This window comes from Centruroides vittatus, unplaced genomic scaffold (genome assembly GCF_030686945.1).
Source record: "Centruroides vittatus isolate TY-2023 unplaced genomic scaffold, ASM3068694v2 scaffold_944, whole genome shotgun sequence".
NCBI lineage: Eukaryota > Metazoa > Arthropoda > Arachnida > Scorpiones > Buthidae > Centruroides > Centruroides vittatus.
This window is the reverse complement of record NW_027122722.1, coordinates 2,715,949-2,740,834: the sequence shown is the minus strand read 5'-3', so window position 1 is coordinate 2,740,834 and position 24,886 is coordinate 2,715,949. Positions and strand designations below refer to the sequence as shown.

General features: G+C 33.2%; 1 protein-coding gene across 3 annotated transcripts in view; it reads right to left on the bottom strand.

Moving 5' to 3' along the window:
- LOC136990498 (Y+L amino acid transporter 2-like) overlaps positions 1–24,886 on the bottom strand; it is an 86,710-nt gene that overhangs the window by 11,009 nt on the left and 50,815 nt on the right. For all 3 annotated transcript variants that reach the window (XM_067288891.1, XM_067288892.1, XM_067288890.1), the window contains 3 exons: positions 20,710–20,833; positions 20,527–20,630; positions 14,015–14,111 (listed from right to left, as the gene is read on the bottom strand). In XM_067288891.1, the coding sequence (XP_067144992.1) occupies positions 14,015–14,111; positions 20,527–20,630; positions 20,710–20,833 (325 nt within the window). The remainder of the gene's footprint in view (positions 1–14,014; positions 14,112–20,526; positions 20,631–20,709; positions 20,834–24,886) is intronic.

Sequence of the window (24,886 nt, the reverse complement as noted above, 5' to 3'; positions counted from 1 at the left end):
TTGAATTTCTCTGCACACTCCGCGGATATTAACCGAAATAAACGATAAAAAAAATTTTTTTACTCACTTTTCGATGGTTGTTGCCTGCTTCTTCCTATCTTTTTTTCCTTTCCGAACGTATTTTTAAATATACGCCCTTTCTCGTACTTTCTTTTACATATTACGGTCTCGTCGATTTCCACAGTTTTATTCGGCACTCCTTTTTTTTAAACGATGTCAAATTACTCAAAGCTATAAGCAATACCAACCGTATGTGATTGGACCAATCGACTCCCGTTTTTCTGGATTTGCCCGCCGCAATCGCCGAGGTCGTCGCCGTACATTCCAGACATAGTTAGTGCCATATAAACAACAGAATGCAACTCCAAGAAATGTGGCCAAATTTACTTTTAAATATTCCTTCAAAGGCTGAGGTCTTCGTTCCGCACTTAATACATCGCAAGAAACAGCTTTCTCTATTACTCCGATAGTATAATTTGCATAAAGAATCGCAATGAATGCAAACGGACTCGGTCGGCTGTATGCCTAATTTTACAGCAAATTTCAATGCGTTATCGATACTGGGAGGCAAACCTGGTTCCAAAAAGTCGTCTTCAATTAACATGGAGAAATCACGGGTGGTGCATTTCGACCAAAATTCGTCGTTGCAACTCAAATCTGCAAAACTACTCATTATCGAACAATTGCAAATAAACTATACGTTTACCGATAATAAATTGTGCGAGAATGAAATATCGTAACGAAATAAAACAGCAATTATTCCAATACGCAATTCGTCGCAACACTACAGCAAACGATTCCAACCGGAAACTAGTCGATTTGCATAAAATTGCCCGGAAAATAACAGAATCACGTCGTAGATCATGCATTTGCATATTCGTTCGTAACACCCCTACGTATTTCCCGCCGATTTTACTCTCGCACGACGCTACGAAAAAGCTCCCTCTACCGTCGCAAATACACACTACCGTCCGTTTCGAGGTTACAGGAAACTCGGCCACGTCGAACGCAGGGTCAAAACCGAACGGGGGAAAAATTCTCAACGGCGTCGACGTCACGACTCTAGGGAAAATTTTTTTCCCCGTAGTAGTCTCCGAAGTAGGGAAAAAATCCCACCGCCGCCATTTTGGATCCTAAGGTAACATTAACCATATTAATGTAAGTTAAATATTAAAAATACTAACTATAAAAGTATTGGGTAAATGCCCGGAGCTCCTTTCAGAGTATAGAGCAGTGGTTCTCAACCAGGGTCCATGCAACATTATTGGGAGTCCACGGAAAAAAAATACCGAATTGGGGGTTTATGGTGATATTTTAGTGGTCTATAGGGTAATTCTACTTCAAAACAATTGTTTTACTGAGAATTAAATTTCTACAGTATATATATTGTCAATTTCTTGATCACTCATTTCTTGCATAAGGGTTAAAATATAAATTACTTAAAATATTGAATACGTATACAGGTAACCCCTGTATAACACGGCACTTCTATAGCACGGATTCAGTCTAACACTGTTCGAGAATTGGGTAAAACCCTCGTACAACATGAAATGTAATAAATTTTTACATACTTAAGTAATAATAGTTCACGAAAATGATTATTTTTGTGAACTATTAGTACTTAAGTGTGTAAATTTTCTTTTTCCGCCTTCTGTCGATATACATGGTCCTTCTCGAAACTTGTTTCAATGTTGCCAGATCTTGATGCTTCTGCTTTTGGTGTTGCCAGATGTTTTTCCCTTATTCCATACTTGCTTAGCACCATATAAGGAAATTTATAAAGATCTTTTAACTAAAAGCAAGCAATCCAAAATTACATACTTTTTGCACAAGTTAAAGCATGGATCTGAAGACAATGCAGACAAATGCTCAGAGGATAAGGATAACTTGCCAAAAAGAAAACGCCCTTGGTTAATAGTGCTTAGTGATGACGAAGAAAACGTTGTTTAATTTATATTAATATGTATCACTTAAGAAAATTTTATTAAAGATATTTATCTTAATTATGAAAATATAATAGCATTTGTTTTTTAATTTTTGGAACCTAACCCCCCTTTTCATACTAGTTCTTTGTTTCATATACCGTATTTTACAGACTATAAGATGCACTTCTTTCTTCGAAAAATTGCCTCCAAAATTCAGGTGCGTCTTATGGTCCATAGCGTCTTATAGGTATTTTTTTAAAAAACTTGCTTAAAAATTAAGGTGCATCTTATAGTCCGTAAAATATGGTAACACAGATTTGCATAACACGGCAATTTTTTGGAACGTAACTCCCGTGTTATACGGGGGTTACCTTATACGACATATCTCATTGACAAAGGCCAAAGAGAGATGTATAAAAAAAAAAAGAAATAGTAAATATATATAATTCATTTCTTTTTTTATTAGTGAAAAATATAAGGATTTTTTCTATGCAATGTCTATGGGGGTCCACAAAAAAAATTAAGAGGAAAAGGGGTCCATGGGTAAAAAAAGGTTGAGAACCACTGGTATAGTGTAAGGTAACTCCCTATGAGTGCCTCTGCTCCCCATAAAATGAATTTGTTTTTAATTTTGCTGGAGTCTGAGTCGGTCTACTAGAATTATCAGATTTTACTGACTCCTCAGCCCTGGTAGCCACATACACATTGCAAGACCAGTACAGGTGACAGATATGCAAATGATTAAGTTTGCGTATGCATGAGGTCATGTGTTACTCAGTTTCGGGTTATAAAGACCAGCAGCCTGCTCAGGCCGTAAATGCTATTGCAACAATTCATGGCAACTGAACTTTTGAAGAAACATACAAAATGCCTTGAAGACAACAGCAAGCTGAATATCACCAATTAACAGCTGGGGAACAAGACCGTATCCTGGTGTTACATGACCTTGGTTTGTCAATGCACACAGTTTCCACACGTGCTGGGCATGATGTGAGTACCATCCAGCAATGTATAACACGATGGACACAGAAACATCTGTGAACATGCCAAAGAGGGAGTGACACACAATGAAAAGCACACCAGCAGATTCATCAGATGACCTAGTAGGACCCATTCCCCACAGCACATGATTGGAAGCTGCCTATCATCATCAACGAATCCATCTGTGTCCATCCAGACTATCTCAACAGGTTGGGCTGCATACATGACAACAAACAATGTGGATGCCATTAACCACTCGACAGAGGGCTGCATACATGGCATGGTGTCATCATTGCAACTGGACCACTAAATGGCATCAGATATTGTTTACAAATGAATCCAGCTTCTGTCTGTAGAGGAATGACAACTGTGGATGGATGTGACAGTATCCTGGGGAATGCTGCGTGCCAACCCTTTTTGCCGAGCATCACACTGGCCCCACACCAGGCATTATGATCAATCAGCACAGCCCTCATGCACATTTCTGGTACTCTGACAGCAGATTAGTATGTCACATGAATTGTGGAGGTTCTGTGGTTTGCAGGCTGCACCCAATTACAGTGTTTTAGCAAGAAAATGCCCAATTGTATGTCACAAGGCAAACTCTCAGCAGCCTGAATGGAATTCACACCCTTCCCTGGCCAGCAGCCTTGCCAGATCTCTCTCCCACACACCACCATATACCGTAGATGACATGCACATCACAGCAGATGCAAACCCTTGGCAAGGGATACCTCATGCAACCATTAATCGCCTCATTGATAGTATGCCTCACTATACGAGTATAATGGACTGTGGTGGTCATATTCATTACTGAATAAACAGGTGTCTCTGGTGAAAAAAATTTGCCCCAGTGTAATTTCACTTCATACAGATTTCACTGTATTATGTGTATTATTTTAAGTAAAATGTATTAATGTTATCACAAAATAAAACCAATGCTCTTTCATATAACATGGTCCAAATATCAACTAAATTTGAACTTTAACTAAACTTCCAAATGTTTTTTGCCTTCACCAAGAGCTGCTTCAGGTGCTGAACTAAACTGGCTTCTTACTTGGACCGTTAGAATGATGCTGTTCGATTTTAAACATTGTATATATCACATTTCACCCTTCTGCCTGACTCTGTTCAAATTCCTCAAACAGGTATCTCCATGCATGCACAATAGTCTCACCGTCTTTAAAGTTAGTACAGTTGCCTCTAAAGTTGGCTTTAAGAAAACCAGGCCATGTTCCACTATTTATCCTCAAAAACTTGTCTGACCCCTTTTCAATTTTGCGTGGTTGATAGAGTATAGCGGAGATCTTAAAATTGCAGCCTTCCGTGCCCTAACCAGACAGGCCTTTACTCATCACACCAACAGATATGACACCCTACTAGAGCTTCAATGTATAGAAAATATGGCTGTTGAACTCTGCTACAAAAGAGGCATGGTTCGTAATTTGGCCCATGCCTACACAAACCAAATTCCCCCATGCAGTGTTTCTAACGCCAAGTCTACATCTAACAGGAACCAGCAGCTCATCACAGGCTATAGGTGCACAGTCGTCCAGTTCAATAAACATTTGAACTCCTTATACAGGGAGATTGCAAACAAGAATGGCACGGAGATCACGTACAGGAGATCCAGCACAATTTACAAGCTGCTATGCAACACAAAAGATAAAATAGATCTTAGCAGAGCCTCGGGTTTACTCCATTCCCCACAGGGATGATAGATTCCAAAGGGACTTAATTTATATTGGCTCAACCATACATTCAACTCAAAAAAGGATACATGAACATCAATCCGACCTTACAAACAACAGAATGGGTCGGTGGCGTACACAGACAAGGCGTACGCCACCGACTTAGAAGTTCAGGCAGACTTCCGGAACACCAGATTAATTAGACAGGTCTTTCAAATAGATCATATTTGTCAAATGGAGGTCTTGGAGATTTTTAAAGCCAACTTAAGAGGCAACTGTATTAAATTTAAAGATGGTGAGACTATTGTGCATGCATGGAGATACCTGTTCGAGGAATTCAAATGGAGTCAGCAGAAGGGTGAAATGTGATATATACAATGTTTAAAATTGAACAGCATCGCTCTAACGGTCCAAGTAGGAAGCCAGTTTAGTTCAGCACCTGAAACAGGCCTTGGTGGAGGCCGATAATGTTCAGAAGTTTAGTTTAAGTTCAATACTGGTAAAAAAGGTTTTGTTTGTGATAGGATTTAGAATATTTCAAATTTACAAATAAATAAAACTATTATTTCATTTTATTTTTAAGTATGTTTAAAAATTGATTCTATTATTTTATTCATTAAATTTTTTGATAACTTGAAAAGTAAATTTAAATTTTATTTTCTTATTCAAGCTCTATTAAACATTCAACAATTCAATTTTTTTCAGAACTGAGGACAGCATGAATCCTTTAAAAATGATTTTCAAAGCATTTACATTTACACCATTCAGAATGCAATGAAACTAGGACTTAAAATCATTAGCTGTTTAAAAATAATTTACGACAAAGTCCATAAAAAAAAAATCATCTTTTATTCACTTTTATGTTCCAGAATACATCTCATGATGATCTAACCTTTCCTTTTAGGCTACTTGCTCATTAAAATTTTTAAAATTTTTCTTAAAACATGAGAAAAATATCTGATTAAAATGAAAATACTACTTTTCTGGCTGTTATGTATAGAACATGGGACTATTTTCCATCTCCGCTATACTCTATCAACCACTTTCCACCTCTACCCCACTCCTCTCCACTCTCCCCTCCTCTTTCCTTATGGCTATACCAATGAATGTGGCCATTAACCCCCATTTAATAAATAAATAAATATATAACACAGGAAAATACTGAAATTGTGTCAGATTCGACTCTCCAATTTTTTGGCAAATCTCCACATTTTCAGATCCTCTGAACTCAAAATATAGGAAAAAATAGACATGTATATGTGTGTTGGCATCTCAGAATATAGAATTGTTTAATATCTCAGAATGCAGTAAAAAATAAATATTGAAATTTGCATTGATAATTTGTATATCTTGTATACAAATTATCAATGCCATTAAATTTAGATGGTTAAATGTCTAGAGGGGAGATGGAGAAGGTCACGTCATATCTAGAATGGGATCAGACTTAACAAAAATGTTACTTGCCATTGACATTTACAATTTTTAAAAAATAATTTGTCTCTACCCTCAAAATTATGCTTTTTTGCCTCTCTATAATAATTAATAATGTAAAAGTTATTTTCTAATAACGTCTCGTAACATATGGCACCATATACAATTTTTAACTTTGCTTGTATCTTAATGTTTCATAAACATAAAAAAAAGTCAGAGTGGGAACAAACAAATGTCTTCATGCTTTTCCATCCATACCACATTAGAATTTGCTTGAACATATATTGGTAGATTTCAAGCTGTACTCTGGCTGCGAATCATATTGAATATTTCAATTTACAGTAGAGCGTCGAAAATCGGAATCAATTGGGGACTGGTGGTGTTCAGATTAGTCATTTGTTCCCATTACCGACTTTGTACGAAAAAATATATTAACCTGTCCGATGTTTAAATTTTTCTCCCTTGCGTGTCGCTTCGTGTTGAATTTTCGTCGATTTTAAGCCTAACGAAAATTTTTATAATAATAATCGAGGCTATCGTATCGTTAAAAATTATTTCTGCATTTTGTACAAACAAAATAAATATATTGAAGAATATAAAAACATGAAAATTATACTTTAGAAGTAAATCTAGTATCAAAAACGTTCGATTCAGCACGACACAGTCCGACTGAAAATCGTTCCGATTACCAGCCATTCCGATTAACGACTCTCTACTATATTAGATTTCAAATGACAATTTTTATATTTTAAAATTGAAGACAAAGTCCATTGAAAAACATGTTAGGTTTTTAATCAGATATTTTTTGATGTTTCAAGAGAATCTTTGAAATTTTTTTGATAACCAAGTATCATAAGAGTTCTGACAAGAGGTCAGGTCATCATGGGTTGTATTCCAGAATATAAAAGTGAATAAATCTTAACTTTTTGGCTGGACTATCTTCAATTTTAATTCATATAAAAATTATCACTTGGAATCTTACAAATTAAAAGAAATCAATGATTATTTCTTTGCTTTTATGTTACAAAAATTAAATAAAATTCATTTATATAATAAATATTTCAAATAATAATTAGTATAACAATTAGTTGGTGTAACAAACCATAATTAATTAATAAAAAATAATATTAGTTTTAGAGTATGTCAACTCTGTGAAAATGCAAAGAAACAATGCAACAATGCTAAACTTCTTAAAGGATATACTCAATGTTTTCTCCAACCTATTAACCGGAGAAATACTTTTCGATATTTGCTAACGTTAAAGTTATTGTATATTAAAGTTATTAAATTAAAGTTAATAGGTTGGAGAAAACGTTGAGTATATCATCCTGGTATATTAGAAGTGGAGAATATTTATACTTCTTAAAGAAGTCAAAGTATTAGATTAATTTAAACGTTTTTCAGGTCTCCTCTTTCCCATAATCAGAACCTAGAATAGTGATTCCCAAACTTTTGAACCATAACTCTCTTAATCCACTGCCATCTGGGCATCTCACAATACATATACAGAAAATCCTCAATTTAATGAATTTAATTTAACAAGGGCAATCAGGTGTCTGTTAATGCCGAAATTCTAAAAAATAGAATGTTATCTGGAAAGAGCATATTTACATTGTTTTACAATTTTCAAATGGTAAGGAAAAAATACTTTTAATACAATACACAATATAAATTTTTAAAATTATTATAAAAGAGAGAGAGTCTATGATAAAAAAACAGGTCAGAACAATTATAACAAAGAAAAAGATGTCTAGTCTGCACTAATAAGGTCTGAGCAATTTGGATTGGAAATTTTTACTAAAATGTGCTAAGTACAATGTTATTCATACAGACCTACCTATCAATAAAATAATGTTAAGTAACAAATAATTAATTTTGATATTTATCTAATTACCTAAAAAAGGTTTTTTGGACTAATAAACAAATTGTTATATCCTTCTAATCTGACTTTTTACTGGAGTTCAAGAATTTCTCAGAAACAATTTTTTAATTTCCAGATGTTTTATTTATATGCATTTCAGATTCTAATGTTTCTGCCAATCCTTCCAGTCTACAGAACATAAAAAATTGTTTTGTGAATTTACAATTAAAACATTTTTAAAACAAATATAAATAAATAAATAAATAAATAACTTACACTATTTACGCAAATATTTTACAATAGGTACCATCTATGACAAATACCACACCAAGTATTCATAATCATCTAAAACCACTCTAAAATTCCACTAAACCAATCAATAATTATTTGTTATAAATAGATATTAATAGTTAATATTGTAATAGTCGTCATGCTAAGTAGTACTAATCTTAATTTCATTAAAAATCTAAAACAGCACAAACAAAAATGCATACAGAATGCTCTAATACAAATGAAGAATCACTTTTTAGCTGGTACAAACACCTGAAATCAGGGACATTAAAAAGGAGAAATGGAGATTTTTCTCTGGGTACTGTGAAAACTTAGGGGTCAGTGATAGTTCCTACCTCTATAAAATTAATGTTATATTTACTAACAGAAAATAAATCTTTAATCTGCTTTGTATTAATAAACATTCTGTGTATCTCATTTGCTAAATTTCTTTCACTAGACTTTTTACAATTGTTTCTCCTTGTTTCATGCTTCTTGCTTCTCCAATTTCTCTTGTTTGTTCATTTTTCATGTGTATGAAACTTCATATACTGTCACAGATTACCAAAAATTTTATACTATACCTTCCTGGTTTTGACAGGACATACTGCCAAAAAGGATATCTTGCACAGAAGGTGATCAGTTGTTTATCAATGGTCATGATCCATCCCAGATTATATAATTCCCTAAGGTAGCTACATCTCAGAACGTTATCTGATTGGTTAGAGTTTATTGTTTGAGTGTTCATTCCTTTAGCTGCAGCATCATCAAATCGTAAACACTGTAACAAGTCCTAAAAATCTTTCTACTTATTGCTTTGTTGAAAATGGCATGACCATCGTTCTTGTTCCAAAGCTATATTACTGGTTAATTTTGCAATTTGTAAACATCTATAAGCATTAGAAACACTATAGAGACACTTAACTCTTCAATACCAACAAGTTTCCAATTTTGTTTTAAAATTGTAGTGCATTCTTTGTTTGTCCATTTGCAGATAGTTTCCAGTAGAGATTTGCAAAAGTATAAACAAAATGTGGATTCAATAGAATTGCTTTCTTCTAGTAAAATAGGTTGGATCAGGAGTAGACTTTACATTTTTCAAAGGTTATCTACCTATTAATGTTCTAATGGCTCCGATGACCATTCCAAATTATTTTTAGACTTGTATGTTACTGGAAAATTACAATTAGCAGCTGAATTTGAACATGAAGGCTGAATTTTGGACTTTCAGTATCTGTGGAAGCATTTTATTCAAAAAAATCAAATTCTCCATTGTCTGTAAATAAAACTCCTTTGCCTCTTCAAAATTGCTAAATTCTTTAACTAGTTGTGCTAATTCACATTCTGGAAATAATCTTTGCCTTTTATAATCCATGTTTATATAAATTAGAAACTGCCAGAAACTAATAACTACACTAAACTAATTCTCACTGATTTAGACACCACTCACAAGCATACTAAACCTCACAAACACAAATCATCTATATTTATACATGGATGAGTTAAAAATAAGTTGCAATTGGCAAGAACTTTTCCTTGATAAAAGATATTTAGATGAAATCTGGTAGCAAGACTAGTATTACTTCTAGCTCCAAGGCATAGCAGATTAGTGGACATGGCTGCAAAAGTTAATCTGTTTTCAGTTGTAAAGGATATTGCATCCAAATCAGAAGTTTGTGCAGAAACTTTTTTATGGGCAAAGAGGTGCAATTCCAGTGAAATTCAATGCATTGAGAGAAGTGTATGGGGGAAAAAGCTTTGGCACAACAATGCCACATCTAATTTGGCAGGCATCACAAAGGATCTACTGGAAAAATTGAAATGAATTTCCATGTGTTCAGTCCCATGAAAAAGGGCCTTTCGAATCACCGATGAGTGTCCAATGAAGATATCACAACACAACCTCAGAATGGTTCTCACATGTTGCATGGGAATACTTCTAAGAAGGAATAGAAAAACTCATGTCACACTATGATAAATGTATAAATAAACTTGGTGATTATTTTGAAAAGTAGAGCTGGGATTTTACATTCACACAAATAAAAGTTTTTTACTCTTATGTTTCATACTTTTATCTTTGGTATGAGTGCAACTTACTTTTGGACTCACCCTTGTATATATACTACAAACATGATGAAACCTGTATGAACCTGCAAGTAATACTAGGTTTGCTGTTCCAACTACAAACAAGTTAAAACATGTACAAAGTTATGAGAATAACAACAGGTGTTTATTAATCACCAATCGTAAACTCACACAAGTTATATAAACAATCATCACAAAACTTGATAAATTTGTCAAGCCAAACAAACAAAAGACAAAATCGCTTTGTCTCTGCCAACCATTAGGCCTACATGACATTAGTATACATAGTGTCTACATATTTTTGGAAGATCCCTAAAATATATCAAAAATTGCTAAATTCCTTTTCTGCTACTGTCCCAATTAAGCGATTAAATTAGGTATCACTTTATTAGTTTGGTTTCTGTTCTTTGAGATTTAAACCAATAAAGCGGCTGCCCCAATTAAATGAAATCGACTGTATATCATATATATACCATGCTGGAATTGAGTGATGGCCGGCTGAGTGCCATGAGTAGGAGTTTATAGGATGAGGGTGCAGGTATTCCCAGTTGGCACCGTAAGTAACAGAAGATGGTTATATCATATTTAAATGTCTGGAAGCAGGAATCAGACCAGAAGCTCAGGCAGCATACGAGTGACTGGCAACACATCGATATGGTAAGTGGGAGTTACAAATTCAAGTCTTGTTCTGGGCTGATTCTTTTCTCCCAGAATATTCTAAATTATTTAATAAATATTAATTCAATGATAATTATTAAATTTAATAATAAATAGCACCTAATGCCTCCCTCTAATGACAAATTATTTAGTAATCCAGTGGTTGTATGGCCTCACACAAATTAAAATTTAAATAAAACTAAAACTTACCAATCAGGCCTATAAGGCCTAATAGTGAATTTATTGGTTATTTGAAAAATAGCATAAAGAAACACCAATATTTTCCAACACTAAACTGCAACTGAAAACTGTTAAAATATAATACAAACTCCTAAAATACCAAATATATCAAATCTTCTTATTTAAAAATATTGCAAATTGAAAATTTATAAGGGCCTTGCAGGCTTCTGTCATATATGCAGGGTTAAATTTTTAAAAATTGAGAATAATTGCTTTTAAGTGATGATAATATGTTAATTTATCACCTTCCACTCAATGCACAAACATGCTACGTGCTACCCATTGTAGTAATTATATAGCACATCTATTTCATGTTATATTGTTGTTGCAGTAATTAGGTGAATATAATATATATATATATTTTAATTATATCCCTTTTTCTATAAATTATATACAGTAGAGCATCGATTATCCGACTTAATTGGGGACTGGGGTTGGTCGGATAACTGAAAAGTCGGATAACCGAAAAGTATGAAAAAATACATTATTAGTATAGTGTATTAGGCCTGGTTTAAATACTAGCCTCCCTTTCATGGTCGAGCCAGTGCTGCCAGCTAAAACATGCAAAAATTTAACAAAAATAATATTAAAGTAGCCAAGACATAACCAAATATTGTAGCACCACATCACTAGCAGACATTTGAATTTGTTGACTAGAACATGGTCGGTTAACCAATAAGTTGGTTAATCGATGCTCTACTGTATAACTTAGTAAACATTTTAAAAAATAATATCTTTTATTTTATGCTAGAAATGTCTACAGGTGGCACTAAAACTGAAGACAAGAAGTCAGATGTAGGCAAAAATCTATTGATATATAGAAATTATGTCAATATTTTTGGGTGGTATGTACAACATTATCTAAGTTAGAACTATGTTAACATAACTGCTGAATTTCAGAGCAATTGGTCTAATGGTCTAGGAATGTTTGTTAATGAACAAATATCATCATTTATATAAATGTATATACATATATTTGCAAATGTTTGCATATATAGATATATATATTTTGTGATGATTTTAAGGTAAGTATTTCATGTATAGAGATAGTAGATGCCACACACTCATTAACTACAAATAGTAACTTTTGCTAATTCAGAGTTGACATGCAAAGATTGCAAACACACTCAAATAACCTATTAAGAAATGATAAGGATCCCCAGACTTGTCATTAGCCAGTACAACACACCCTTAACAAATCACAGACTCTCACATGATCTCTGCTATGTTGAGGGCCACCCTGAGTTTCATGCAAACACTGCTTAAAAAACACCAGGATGACATTAGGAAATCCAACCTAACCACCACCTTAGTGGCATATGCCATCGCTAATATAGACTCTAAAAGTATTGAATGGGACAGACTTCAAATCATTCAAACAATAGGGAATTGCTGACACATACGATATGCAGAAGCATTTCATGTTTATAAAGCAACTTGATGGGATATTATATCAATTATAAGCTTGGAGGTCCTGTTTTTTGTATACCCTGTATGTAATGGCACAAAGCCTTGCAACAGTTACGGCATGGACTATTTACATTATTTGATTTAATGGATATGGGTTTACTGTTTAAAGATATTTTGTATTTAACTAATTTTAATGTTTTATTTTGTATTTATCAATTTAATTTTTATGTATTCCTTTATTTTATTTCATTTTATTTATGTGCGATTATTTTTTGAACTTTTTGAATATTTTTGAACTTTAACAAATTGTAAAACGAATGTATATGTTCATATGATAAAATTTGAATTTGTATCCTAGATTATTATTATCCAAACTACCATTGTAACATTCCATTATATATTCTATTGGAAAAAGGGCATCAAAAATGTTTTAGTTACTAAATTTTTGCTGTTTTTTAAGGTTATTTCAGTCTATTTGTTTTAACTCTTGTACAATTAACAACAAAAACAAAGTAAAAATGTCTGTAAGAAACGGTTTCTTTGTCTGTATTTTATTAACAAGGAAAGTGCAATTTAATTCTGAAAATATACATAGAAAAAGGCTTGTACTTATTTAAAAATTTCTAGCAAGATGAAGTCCATGATACACAATTTAGGCAAGCGAATAAAAAAATGCACTGCATGAATGCTATCAGCCCATAACTAATAATTAAAATAATGGCCAACCTGGCCATGGCACCCCTGACCCCAAACTATGTGCCACAATGCACAGTTTGGAAACCAATGCTCTAGAACAGTGGTCTGCAACCTTTCTGACCTCACGGACCACTACACTAACAATTTTGAATCCCGCAGATCACTATCATGAATTTTTTTAAACAATACAAAATTTGTAGAATAATGATCATAAAAGTTCAATTTTACTATATTAATATGAAACTTGCATTAATTTGTTATAATTAAACAAGCAAGCCTAAAGTTCATTGCTGCTTGTTTGAAATAAGGTATGGATTCTTAGCTCTTTTCCAGAAAGGATGACAATCGCACTCACAATATTTTTATTGTTCATTATTAATTGATAACAGTCACTTTGTATTTGGTTTTAGATTTGAATAAAAAAACTCCCAGTGAAAAAAGCAACTAAGCATTTTGCATTTCTTTTGTAATACTTTGCATAACCTTCAGTTCAGTTCATCAATGTGTGAATTTCTCTACAGACCACCCAAATTTTCCATGCAGTAGTTGGTCCATGGACCAACTACTGCTCTAGAACATTAGACATGTGTCAGAAGACATGTTCAAATTTCCTCTTAAACATTTGACAGAAATTTACATATTCCTATATGATGGGCTGGCCCTAAAAACATTTAATCCAATAAAACCTTTGGCTCTTTTAATCAATGCTAATATTAATAAACAACAGTAAATAATAAATAAATACAAATATAAATAGTATAACATACCTGAAAAACAAGACTGGGCATTGGAGTAAAATAATTAATGCTAATCATTGCAAGAGATCGTGGAAGATGTCCTTGCCGAGCACCAACAAAAAATAGCCTAAAAATTGCAGTAGGATTAAACAAACATATGAAAGTGTTTCCATACATTTTACTTGTTTTAAACAATAAAGTAAAATAAATATTTTATTAGTTCATAATCATAACATTTTGATCAGAAAATTTTAAATATTTATAACATTATAATTTACAACAAAGTTTTTTTTATCTGTAAGTGTTTTATGGCATAACAACAACTTAATAGGTAAAAAGAAACAGAAATTCATTATCTTATTCTTCCAGAAAAATCAACTTGAAAGTGTGGGGGGTTGGAGACTGTCAAAAATTAGATTACTAAAGTTTAGGGTAGGGTCCTGCCACCAGGTGTGTTTTGTTGGACACACCTCCAATTTAGACCAAAAAATTAAAAAAATCCAAATAGTTAAGGCGTGAGGGTAAGTGACACTCCGAAGTCCAGGAATGAGGCTCTCAGGAGGGTGAATGCAGTCAAGTACAAATAGCAAGAGTTTATTATCAAAAAACAAAGTTCTGAACAAACTTATTAAGTCTGATTTAGGAAATAGGCCTACTTCTATCTATAAAACGAGGGAGTACCTAACAGGGGGTATCCGAAACGCACGCTCACAACATACCAGGAAAAGAGTTGTCTTCTCTTCTTTCTTTACTTTCTCTCCCTGTTCACTTCCTTTTTGTCTGGTAAATCCGATGTCGGCCAGTCAGTCCTTATGTCCCCCAATGACAGGCGTGACCCCTTCCCTTTTTATACGTTTTTAGCGTGGGAGAATTATCATGTGATGCTCGATTTACTAGTTCATAGTTCAAGCTGTGACCAGGTTCGACCGATAAGAGACATCGTGAACTGGACAGTCTGGTCAGATTGTTGATACTTTCCCTTGGTGTTATGACTCTCCTTACCCTCATAATTTTAATCAACTGACAGTTTCCCATCATTAATACTTGACTGAGTTTATAATATAAGTCTAAACATTGTGACAATTGTTGACTTGTAATGATATTTGATTGCCGTTCTCTATCGGTCTAGAGATTGGCATAAAGACTGTGTGGTGGGAAAGAAGAGTTTTTTTCTTCACATATGAGATTTACAACATTTAATTGATAAACTTTTTATCTTAATTTGTTTCTCTAAATAATTTTAAATCGACATTACTGGAAATTTAAAAAGGGAGTCCTTAATGTCAGAAAAATAGGCAAATTTCCTTTATAACATTGGTTGATAGATAAACAATCTCGGTATCACGTTTACTTACACATCTTCAAGATGTGGGTCTAAAGAGCATTCTATCTAATAGCTAACAGTTGTTCTTTACACAACCAGACTGAACAAAAAAGGTTATAAAATAAACATAGACATATTTTTGTATTTTAAACTCTAACTGATTAATTAAAGTGAATACATTATTAGCAAAAGGATAAAATTAAAAAATTAAAGTGATTAAATCTAAAATTATACAGATAATGTAAATAACAATTTACAAAAAAAATATATACAGGTACTCCTCACTTTATGACCGAGTTCTGTTCCGACGACTACGTCATTAAGCGAATTTGTCGATAAGCAAGGAGCTTGCATCAGGAATATAGGATCATTGTAAAATTATAAAAATTATGCAACAAACTTCAAATGTATTCATAAAAAAACTATTATAGTATGCTATTAGCCTATTATAGTAGTATAAGACTATTATAGTATGCTTAGTGCACATGTCACCATTCGCCACTGACCGACACTCAAGCCGAGAAAGGGGATTCCCCGAATTGCAGGTCGAAACTCGATTGGTCGTAAGTGCGAGTGGTCATTAAGCAGATAGGTCGTAAAGTGAGGAGTACCTGTGTATATATATATACGATAACAACAATTTTTTTGGGGGGGGGAGAAATGGTGGGCTTCACAGAAGTACTATAAAAAGTAATTAGTCCTTAGGAATACATTGCCACCAACACAATCCATTGGATTGTTTATGGCAGGGAAAGATGCTGCAATGCCTCCTTGATTGACAGACAACAAAATGCTAATAAAATTGAAACATGGAAAGTTACGTTGTTAAAAAGATATGGAAAACTAGAAATAAAAATAAATGGAATAGAAACTGATGCTCTTGGTTTAAGTCAAGTGAAACAGCGAGACACACGAACGTTCTGAAGTGGAAACTGAATAAATCTAACTCTTCTTGTCCTTTCATAGCATCTTGAATATAAATTTCTATTAAACATATATTCAGAATACTGTGAAGAATCAAGAAGAGTTGCATTTATTCTCAAGAAAAAGCTTGGACTAATAATTATAAGTACATGGACATATAGTGATAACAACAATCATAATTGAGGCTATAACGCTAAGCCTAGAAATATGGTGCTGGTTCAAATCTACTATACAAGCCTAATTCTATCTACACCGACGAACAGATTGAAGATATGAACAAATTGAGTGTCTTTATAAGGATCAATGAAGATGATAATTTGATTATTCTGCAGTGGTTGGAGAGGGTGAAGAAAATAAAACAATTTAAAAGTTTAGACTTGGCTCAAGAAACAAAAATGAGAGAAAATTGTGGAACTCTGTCAAAGCCATAGACTTATCATTGCATATATTCTGTTTTAGAATGTATGTACAAAGAATTTGAAAAATGCTAGGCAGTGGAAACAATATTAAATTGTCTACATATTGATTAGAGAAAATACTATAATCAAATTAAATTATATAACAGATACCCAGGAGTTGATGTAGACTGAGAACTTCAGCTAAGTCCAAATGACTGGCCAAGCTCTGCCTAAAATGAAAACAAATAAACAGACCATATAAATGACAAAATTTACTTAAAATAAAAAGCAATGTCTAAGCATTACAAAAATCCAAATGGCCAAAGAGGTAATAACAGCACATGGAAATATAGGATGAAAAGACATCGAGGAAGAATGGAACACCCATTCTTCCTCGATGGGTGTTCCATTCTTCCTTATTCAAAAAAGTAATTAAAGCAGCATAATCATGTTTTGGAAAGAGGAAAAAACATTGTACAAATCATGAATGACAGAAGTAATTTTAAACATAATGGAGAAATTGTAAGAAAAAACAAATGAAAGAATATAAAAATTTGTAATGAGATCAACAGAAAAACAAAGAAAGTAAGAGAAGAACAGTTAGGGAATATATAGAGAAAGATAGATCAAAATATGAACGTGGGGAACAGAGGATTTAATAGAAGAGATCAGAAAGCAATTTAAAGGAGGAAAGTTCTAAATTTCATTAATGACAAAGAAGGTAATGTATTGATTAAAAATGATAAAAGTTTTGAGATGCACAAATACACAAAACTCTACAGTAGACTAAAACTAGATGACTTGGTGACTCAAAACATAAATTGGAAAAAGATGAATTTCAACCAACTATTTTAAAAAAGTTTTGTAGGGCTTTAAAAGAATTAAAATAATAAGGTCCGGTAGTACTGTGAAATTATTTGTTTTGTACCTTTAATTTATATAAATACACATCAACTGTACAATAACAAACAAAAAAATTATTTTAATTTATATAAAAACAACTAAAAATCATGTACACATAAAAGAATGTAACTTCTAGGAATTGTAATTGCCCTTTAATGAGTTTCCCAGATAAACACTAAAACTTATCAGATCAACAATATATAGGTTAATCATCATGTTACAATGATATCCATGTCTGCTTCAATGCTGAAGTCCCATCAATCTCAGATACAATGTAACAACAGCATGTCAAACTTATAACAACAAGAAACTTATAATTAAAACTAACTTAACCACATGTAATAATACATCTAACCTTATAAGTAAACTTATGTTAGTAGAAACAAATGGGTAGAAAAGATAAGCCAGGGTAAACTATTCACAAGAGTGGTGATACAGATTACAAGATGCTGGCTTGACGGCTAAGTCCTTTGGTTAAAAGTAACCAAATTTCAGTCAAGGAGAGTTTCTAATGACTTCCAAAACACTTAATCTTACTTTGGTTCTTGGGAATTCTAGGTAGAAAAGACTAACGTACAACTGTGACACTTTTGTTTCTCTGAAAACATCTTGTGATGTAGCCTATAATCTAATTCTGAGACTTGAAATATTCAAAATCCTATACAGTTTTCTCCTTTGTCTGGGTTTGCTCTCCCTGCATTCTCCATGTTACTTCAGTTGTTGTTTAATGCGTACAACATGATCAAATTCTCACCTACACACTTTTACAAGTTTTTCACTGCTTAGCAAACATTCCTCTTCTGATCAGACAACAGCTGTACCCTTTCATCTCATCATTTCCTTTTTCATTGTCTTCCCATATTCCAATTTTCTTACCAGAAGGTAGACTACAAACAATGGATCGCAAGAACAATAAATATGAAGTGCCATAGTATAGCCAACAGGGTAAGACACAGGATACTCAAAAACAGAAACAAGCAGAAGAGAAACAACAAAATAAATTTTATACGCATGTATGAAGTTATCATTTATCAGTGTACTTATAAAGACAAAAACTCATAACACCTTATATATAAGCAGCCGTGTTTATTAGAAACTAACTAATGTTTTCGGACATATTTAACAACCTTCTTCAGGATAGAACATCAAAAAATCAAACAGAAGAACATTTAGCAGTAACGAACAAGCGTTTGGAACGTTTTTAAATGAACATCTAAATAGAATAGCGTGCGCCATCTCTACATTGATGAGTATTAAATAGCACAATACATGAGAATAATGTAAAAATAGATAACAAACAGTGAAAAATAATAATATATGCCTCGTGGGGACATTAAAAATAAAATACGAACAAAAGAATACGGTGCATGCCGAACATCTCATATAGCCGAGGGAAGGGTAGGAGCTGTGCGGAGACTATAACTGGCGGGTTCAGTCCTTGCGTAAGCTTCTGCATATCCGCCTTTCTGGCGTTTACGTGCCGCCTGAGCACTTATAAATTAATTATTGTTATATGGCCACAGTAGATCATTCCTGTAGAAATTCTACAGGCACTAGAAGAATCCTCCAAAACACTTCTTTTCAAATGACTCAGTCAAATCTATTTCATAAAAAAAAAATTCCAGAAAAATTGAAAAAACATCCATGATTGCCATTCCTTAAAAACTTGGAACACAAAAGTAAAGACCACTGAACACTATGTCTCTATATGCATGAAAAATTAACAAGGGGAAAAAACAAAAACATAATGAAGTGTACATATAATTAAAATATAAAAATATTAATTATGTTATTTTGTTTTCTAAATATCTCTTCTGTTACTATGTGTATATTGTCATTCCATTAAAGCAAATATTTTTTGTTATTTAAATTTATGGAGATTTGTGTGTAGTATTGAGTCATTCATGTGTTATGAAAAATGGAAAGGATAAAAATATTTTTTTAAAACCTACTGTTAATAATATTTATTTTTTGAAAGATAACACCAGGTATTTTATCTAAATAACTTTTAACACACAAATAATATCCATTACTAAGTGTAATGCTTACTACAAAATTTCTGCACAAAGAATAACATGCTTGAAAAAGAGTAGTTCATCGCTTTCATACTTGGCGTACGAAACTGACGAACTACTGTAGTTATAAGATTAGATAAAATATAATTGAATCAGTTAATTTAAAAAGGGCATAAGGCAACATTTCTGCCATTTTAAACTAAAAGTGTTTCTGTAGTATACACATAAGATTACAAGTTCACATTGAATAAACATAAGGTTCATGCACCTCCTGTACTTTCTTTGATAGGTTTGTAGTGCATTAACTTTGAAAAAAAAGTGTAAATCGCTGATTAATGCCTTTATCATAATCACTGATTTGTATGTCAATTTAAAGAGTTTCATACGTGTTATGCTATTATTTTAATGGATGACAAGAAATTAAATGTACTTCAGAGAATAGGGCTTAGTAACGCAAGCACTCCTGATACATGATTCAAGATGTTCCTGATTTTGAACTAATGACCAAGTGAAAAAGCATCAGAAATTCCAAACAGAATATCCAAGTTCAAATTTAAACAAAGTTAAACTAACAGAGGAGAGAACCATATAATGACAAAAGTTCTTGCTTGGAAGTCCACTAATACAAACAGCAAAAAGGAAGACAGCTAGGTAAAATTTTCATTACATACCGAAATCCAAATTATTAATAGAAAAAAAATACCATTTTCAATTAAAGTATCACTTAAATACAAGGGAAAATGGAAAAAGTTTTGAAAAAGACTAAAGTCTCCTCCATTCCTTAGCATTCTGTCAAATACCATAAATAATCATGAATCGCTTTCATAGTATGATTAACAACACCTTAAGCTATTAAACTTATGTTTTACTTTTATTTATTCAGCACTTGTTGAAGCACCAAACAGTTTTTTCAATTTATTTTAAAATGACATACAAATGACTTGTGCCCTAATCAACTAACCAATTCAAATCAGTTACCTGGAGGATGCAAATATATTTCCATTAAGACCACCAAATGTTGATAATGCAACAGACACCGGCATTATCCAAGACATCACACCCAGAACACGTTCTCCAAATGTCTTAAAATAAAAATTTGAAAGCATAAATATTAAGTTTTCTTGAAAGATTTTTTAAACAAATTATTTTATTAAAGCATACCACAGCCACAGCATTTGATGACAGCACTTCATATGGTGTTAAAACAGCAAAATAAGCAATATTAGCCAGAACATATATGGCAGTCACTAACGGTAGCGAGATGTAAATAGCACGAGGAAGATTTCTGTAACAAATATTTAAAAATAAAACATTAAATTTTGAGTAACAAATGATGATAAAATGTAATATAATTTTATTTCATAAAACCATCAGCCAAATTAATCAAGTAATATTACACTACAATTCATAATTAGAAATTATGTGATTAAGTTAGAAGATGATGTTAGGCACCATCTCTTATTGAAAGTAGGAACTATAATTTTAATATAATTTAGAATAGTCTGGAAAAAAAGAATCGGCCCAGAGTCGGAGTCATACCCACAATTTCCACTTACTGTACAGTGTGTTCAGTTATGCCACCTGGACCTCTGTGCGACTCTTCCCTTGCAGACACATTTACATTTTAGATATAACCATTCAATGGTTACCAATAGCACCAATGGGGGATGTATTCAATGCCACTGGCCTACTCAAACATGGCATTCAGCCAGATACCCTGCATTACCCTGCATAGTGTGTGTGTATATATATATATATATAAACATCTCAATAACCCAATGTATCATCCAACCATCAGCCAAGTTAATGCTACAATTAATAATTAGAAATTATGTGATTAGAAGTTAGAGGTAGACATTAAGCACCATCTCTTATTGTAATACATTGGGTTATTCAGATGTTTATATTTCATAAAACATTCAATAAGTAACTTCTCTAAAATATTTAACTATAGGAACTACAAATATCTTAAACATTTTCAATAATAGTTTCTTTACTATCTACTTAACTTGTTGACAAAGATAATTTAGTAATAAACTCATAAAAGCAAATTTTCTTTATTTCACCAAAAATTTTTCAGTGAAATAAAGTTGATTTTAATTCAATAAAATTAAAACTGTGAAAAATTGAATTAAATTATTTGCAAAGCTTATCTCTCTTCATAAAAAATCCAGCAAAAAGTTGCTTAACTTTCCTGGCAACAATATTTAGAACTGTGTGACGACATCTGTTATGATATTTTATTTAAAAAATTTTTATATTTTTAATTAATATAAAATGGCAAAAAGCTTAATTTTGAAGGTAGGAACAAGTTCTATAAAAAATTGTAAATGCTAACAAGTAAAATCTTCATTAAGTCTAACCCCATTTTGAGATATGATACATGGCCTCCCTCTGTCTTCTCACTCCATTGAACTTACCGGTTACATATACATATAAATACAATTATAGCAGTTAGGAGTCATTCCATGCATAAGGAAATATTCTATTATTACTGATGCACTTAAAGTAACTCTTGATGTGCACATTCAAAAGATCTCGACATAAGCTTCGGTAATGTGCAGCACATAATCCGGCAGGAGTTAGGCTACTGTAAGGTCTGCAGCCAGTGGATACCCCAGGCGTTAAATTCCAAATAACAATCAAACCGGATGGCTGTTTCCCTGAAGCACCTGATGCGTTTCAATGTTGAAGGTAACACGTTCCTTCAGCACATTGCTGCTGACGATGAAAGCTGGTGCCACCACTGGAAACCTGAGTAGAAAGCGATGACCATGCAGTGGTGTCATCCTTCATCCCCTCATCCCAAGAACTTCAAGAGCCAGTCATCTGCTGGAAAAGTGATGCTTCTTCTAACTCTTATACTCTTCTTCAATCACCAGGGCCCATTGCTTATCAAGGAACCAAGTGTCTCCATCACTGGGGCATGGTACTGTGAAATGCTGGAGAGATTATGATGTGCGATTAAGGCAAAACGTCCAGGAAAACTGCGAAATGGGGTAATTCTGCTTCATGATAACGCACATCCCCATACCGCAAATGTCGTAACACAGAAGTTATGCGCACTAAAGTGGGAGACACTCGAGCATCCGCCTTACAGTCCTGATCTCTCCCCGTGCAAGATTTTCATGCCTTCGGTCCCTTAAAGAAGTCCTTAAAAGGTCGACGGTTCTGGTTGGACGTGGAAGTGCAGCAGGCAGTTTCGGACTTCTTCAAGCAGCAGAAACAGGAGTTTTACCAACGGGGTACATTCAACCTGGTGAAGCAGTGGGATGCTTGCCTAAATGGTCATGGCGCTTTTGCATGACTGGCATACCAAATCTGGACTGTATAGCCTTTAAATGGAAACTTTTTGATCATGCCTTATATTGTTCACTTCTATCCAATGGCATAATTAATATTTTGCTCTGAGCAGTGAAACAATGTAAAAAGTACAATCAAAATGAAAAAAGTGAGCATAAAGTTACTTCAGAAAACTTATCACACACAATTCTTATGTGACTGATCAGACAGCCTTTATTAACTAAAAGAATAGAAATGCATTTGAGTACCCATTACCTGGGTAATACCTGGGTACAAATATTTACCCTTAGGGTTTTCTGCAAATCTCCACAGATTGCAGCCCTCTGAATCCAAAAAAGTCAAAAAGAAGAAGCAGGAAAACATTTCACACATGCACACGTGCTCATGTGTGTGTACATCTATTTTCCTTAATATCTCAAAATGGGATAAAGATTAAAAAAACAAAATTTGACATGGTAGCTTGTATATAAAAAGCATTTATGCTATTAAATTTTGGTGGATAAAGATTGAGAGGTCATGGAGAGAGATGGTGTTGAGATATCTCAAGAGGAATTGGACTTAATGAAAATTTTACTCATTATCAGTATTTACATATTTACTAAGGGACCTAGCCCACTCACCCCATGAGTTTTGACTCTTTATTCCCAATATAGACTATTCATAATTAAAATTTTATGATTCACTTATTTCTAGTACTGCCATTTCTACTTTCCTTTTATCTATACATATGAAGCTAGTGGTTGAGAAGAACAGAATTGTCAGTTGTAAAGACAGGAGAGGCCAAATTTTGATTTTTTCATGGAAGGATCCTGTACAATGTCCCAGCTCTATCATCCAATGATTTTCAAATGGCCCATGGACCTCCATGAGCAGTGATACAGGACAATGGCAACAATATTCCTGTGAGTGCTAGAATTTGGAAGTGGTATGTGACAGATACTGGCCATTACCTTGTGTGATTTGGACCAAAATCCACAGATGTAGGAAAGTCAAGCAGCCCATGACACATGTACTAGGTGCTGTGCCCCTTGGGCTTCATTCATTCAAAAATTATGTAACAATTTGTTGATTCCTAGCACAACAATTTGTTTTGCTAATATAATCCTCTAGCTGTCTTATAGGTCTCTTTTTTCATTAACACAAAGGCTTTGGTTTTTTCTGCCTTTATTAAGACTTTGTCATTATCTATGAGCCATCTTCTACTGGCTTTAATTTTATTCAAAAAAGCCTATCATCCTCTACTACTCTTTCATTTTGTACTGAGAAGAATTCTTTCCATCTGTACATCTCCTTGTGGGTTTCTTTCATCCCATTAAGTACCTTTCCTATATTCATAACTGCTCCCTCAGCACTTCTAGACACTTTATTGGGCACATAAGTTGGTCCACTTTTAATTACATCCATCAAATAACTGAGGGGAAATATCGTCCCAAAAATTAGAGAAATCAAGTCAATCCATTTCTGCCTACAGAGCTGTTGCATAAAAATCCATTTCAATGTCTTGATGTATTTCTTATGCAAAGACAGTCAGACCTTTTTTTTTTCTAAATCAATAACTCTCCTATTTACTTCTTTCAATAATTCGGGATCTTTGAAGTGCATTTCATCTTCATATTGAATAAGTTGACGGAGCTTAGAATAAATTTGGCATCTGGTGACCTATGCAAATTGATTATAAGTAATTTAGAAAACAGAATAATGCCAGAATTCACCCAAAACAATAGATACATAAGTAATATCCTCACTACTTGGCATAAAAAGCCAGATATAAACCTTTTTTTTAAACAGAATTAATATATGGTTTCACCCTGAAATTGGAACAGCATAGGAACACATCCGTCCATTTTTTGAATATTAGAATTAAATTTAGGGAAGGGGGCATACTTACCAATGGGTATTGTATACCAGAATACATTCCTTTAATCATTCCAGCTCATTCAAATGATCCATTTAAATATAAAGTAGCTGCATTTAGATCATTAGTTAGGAGGGCATTTAATCATTACACCAATATTGAGGATATAATCATAGAGCT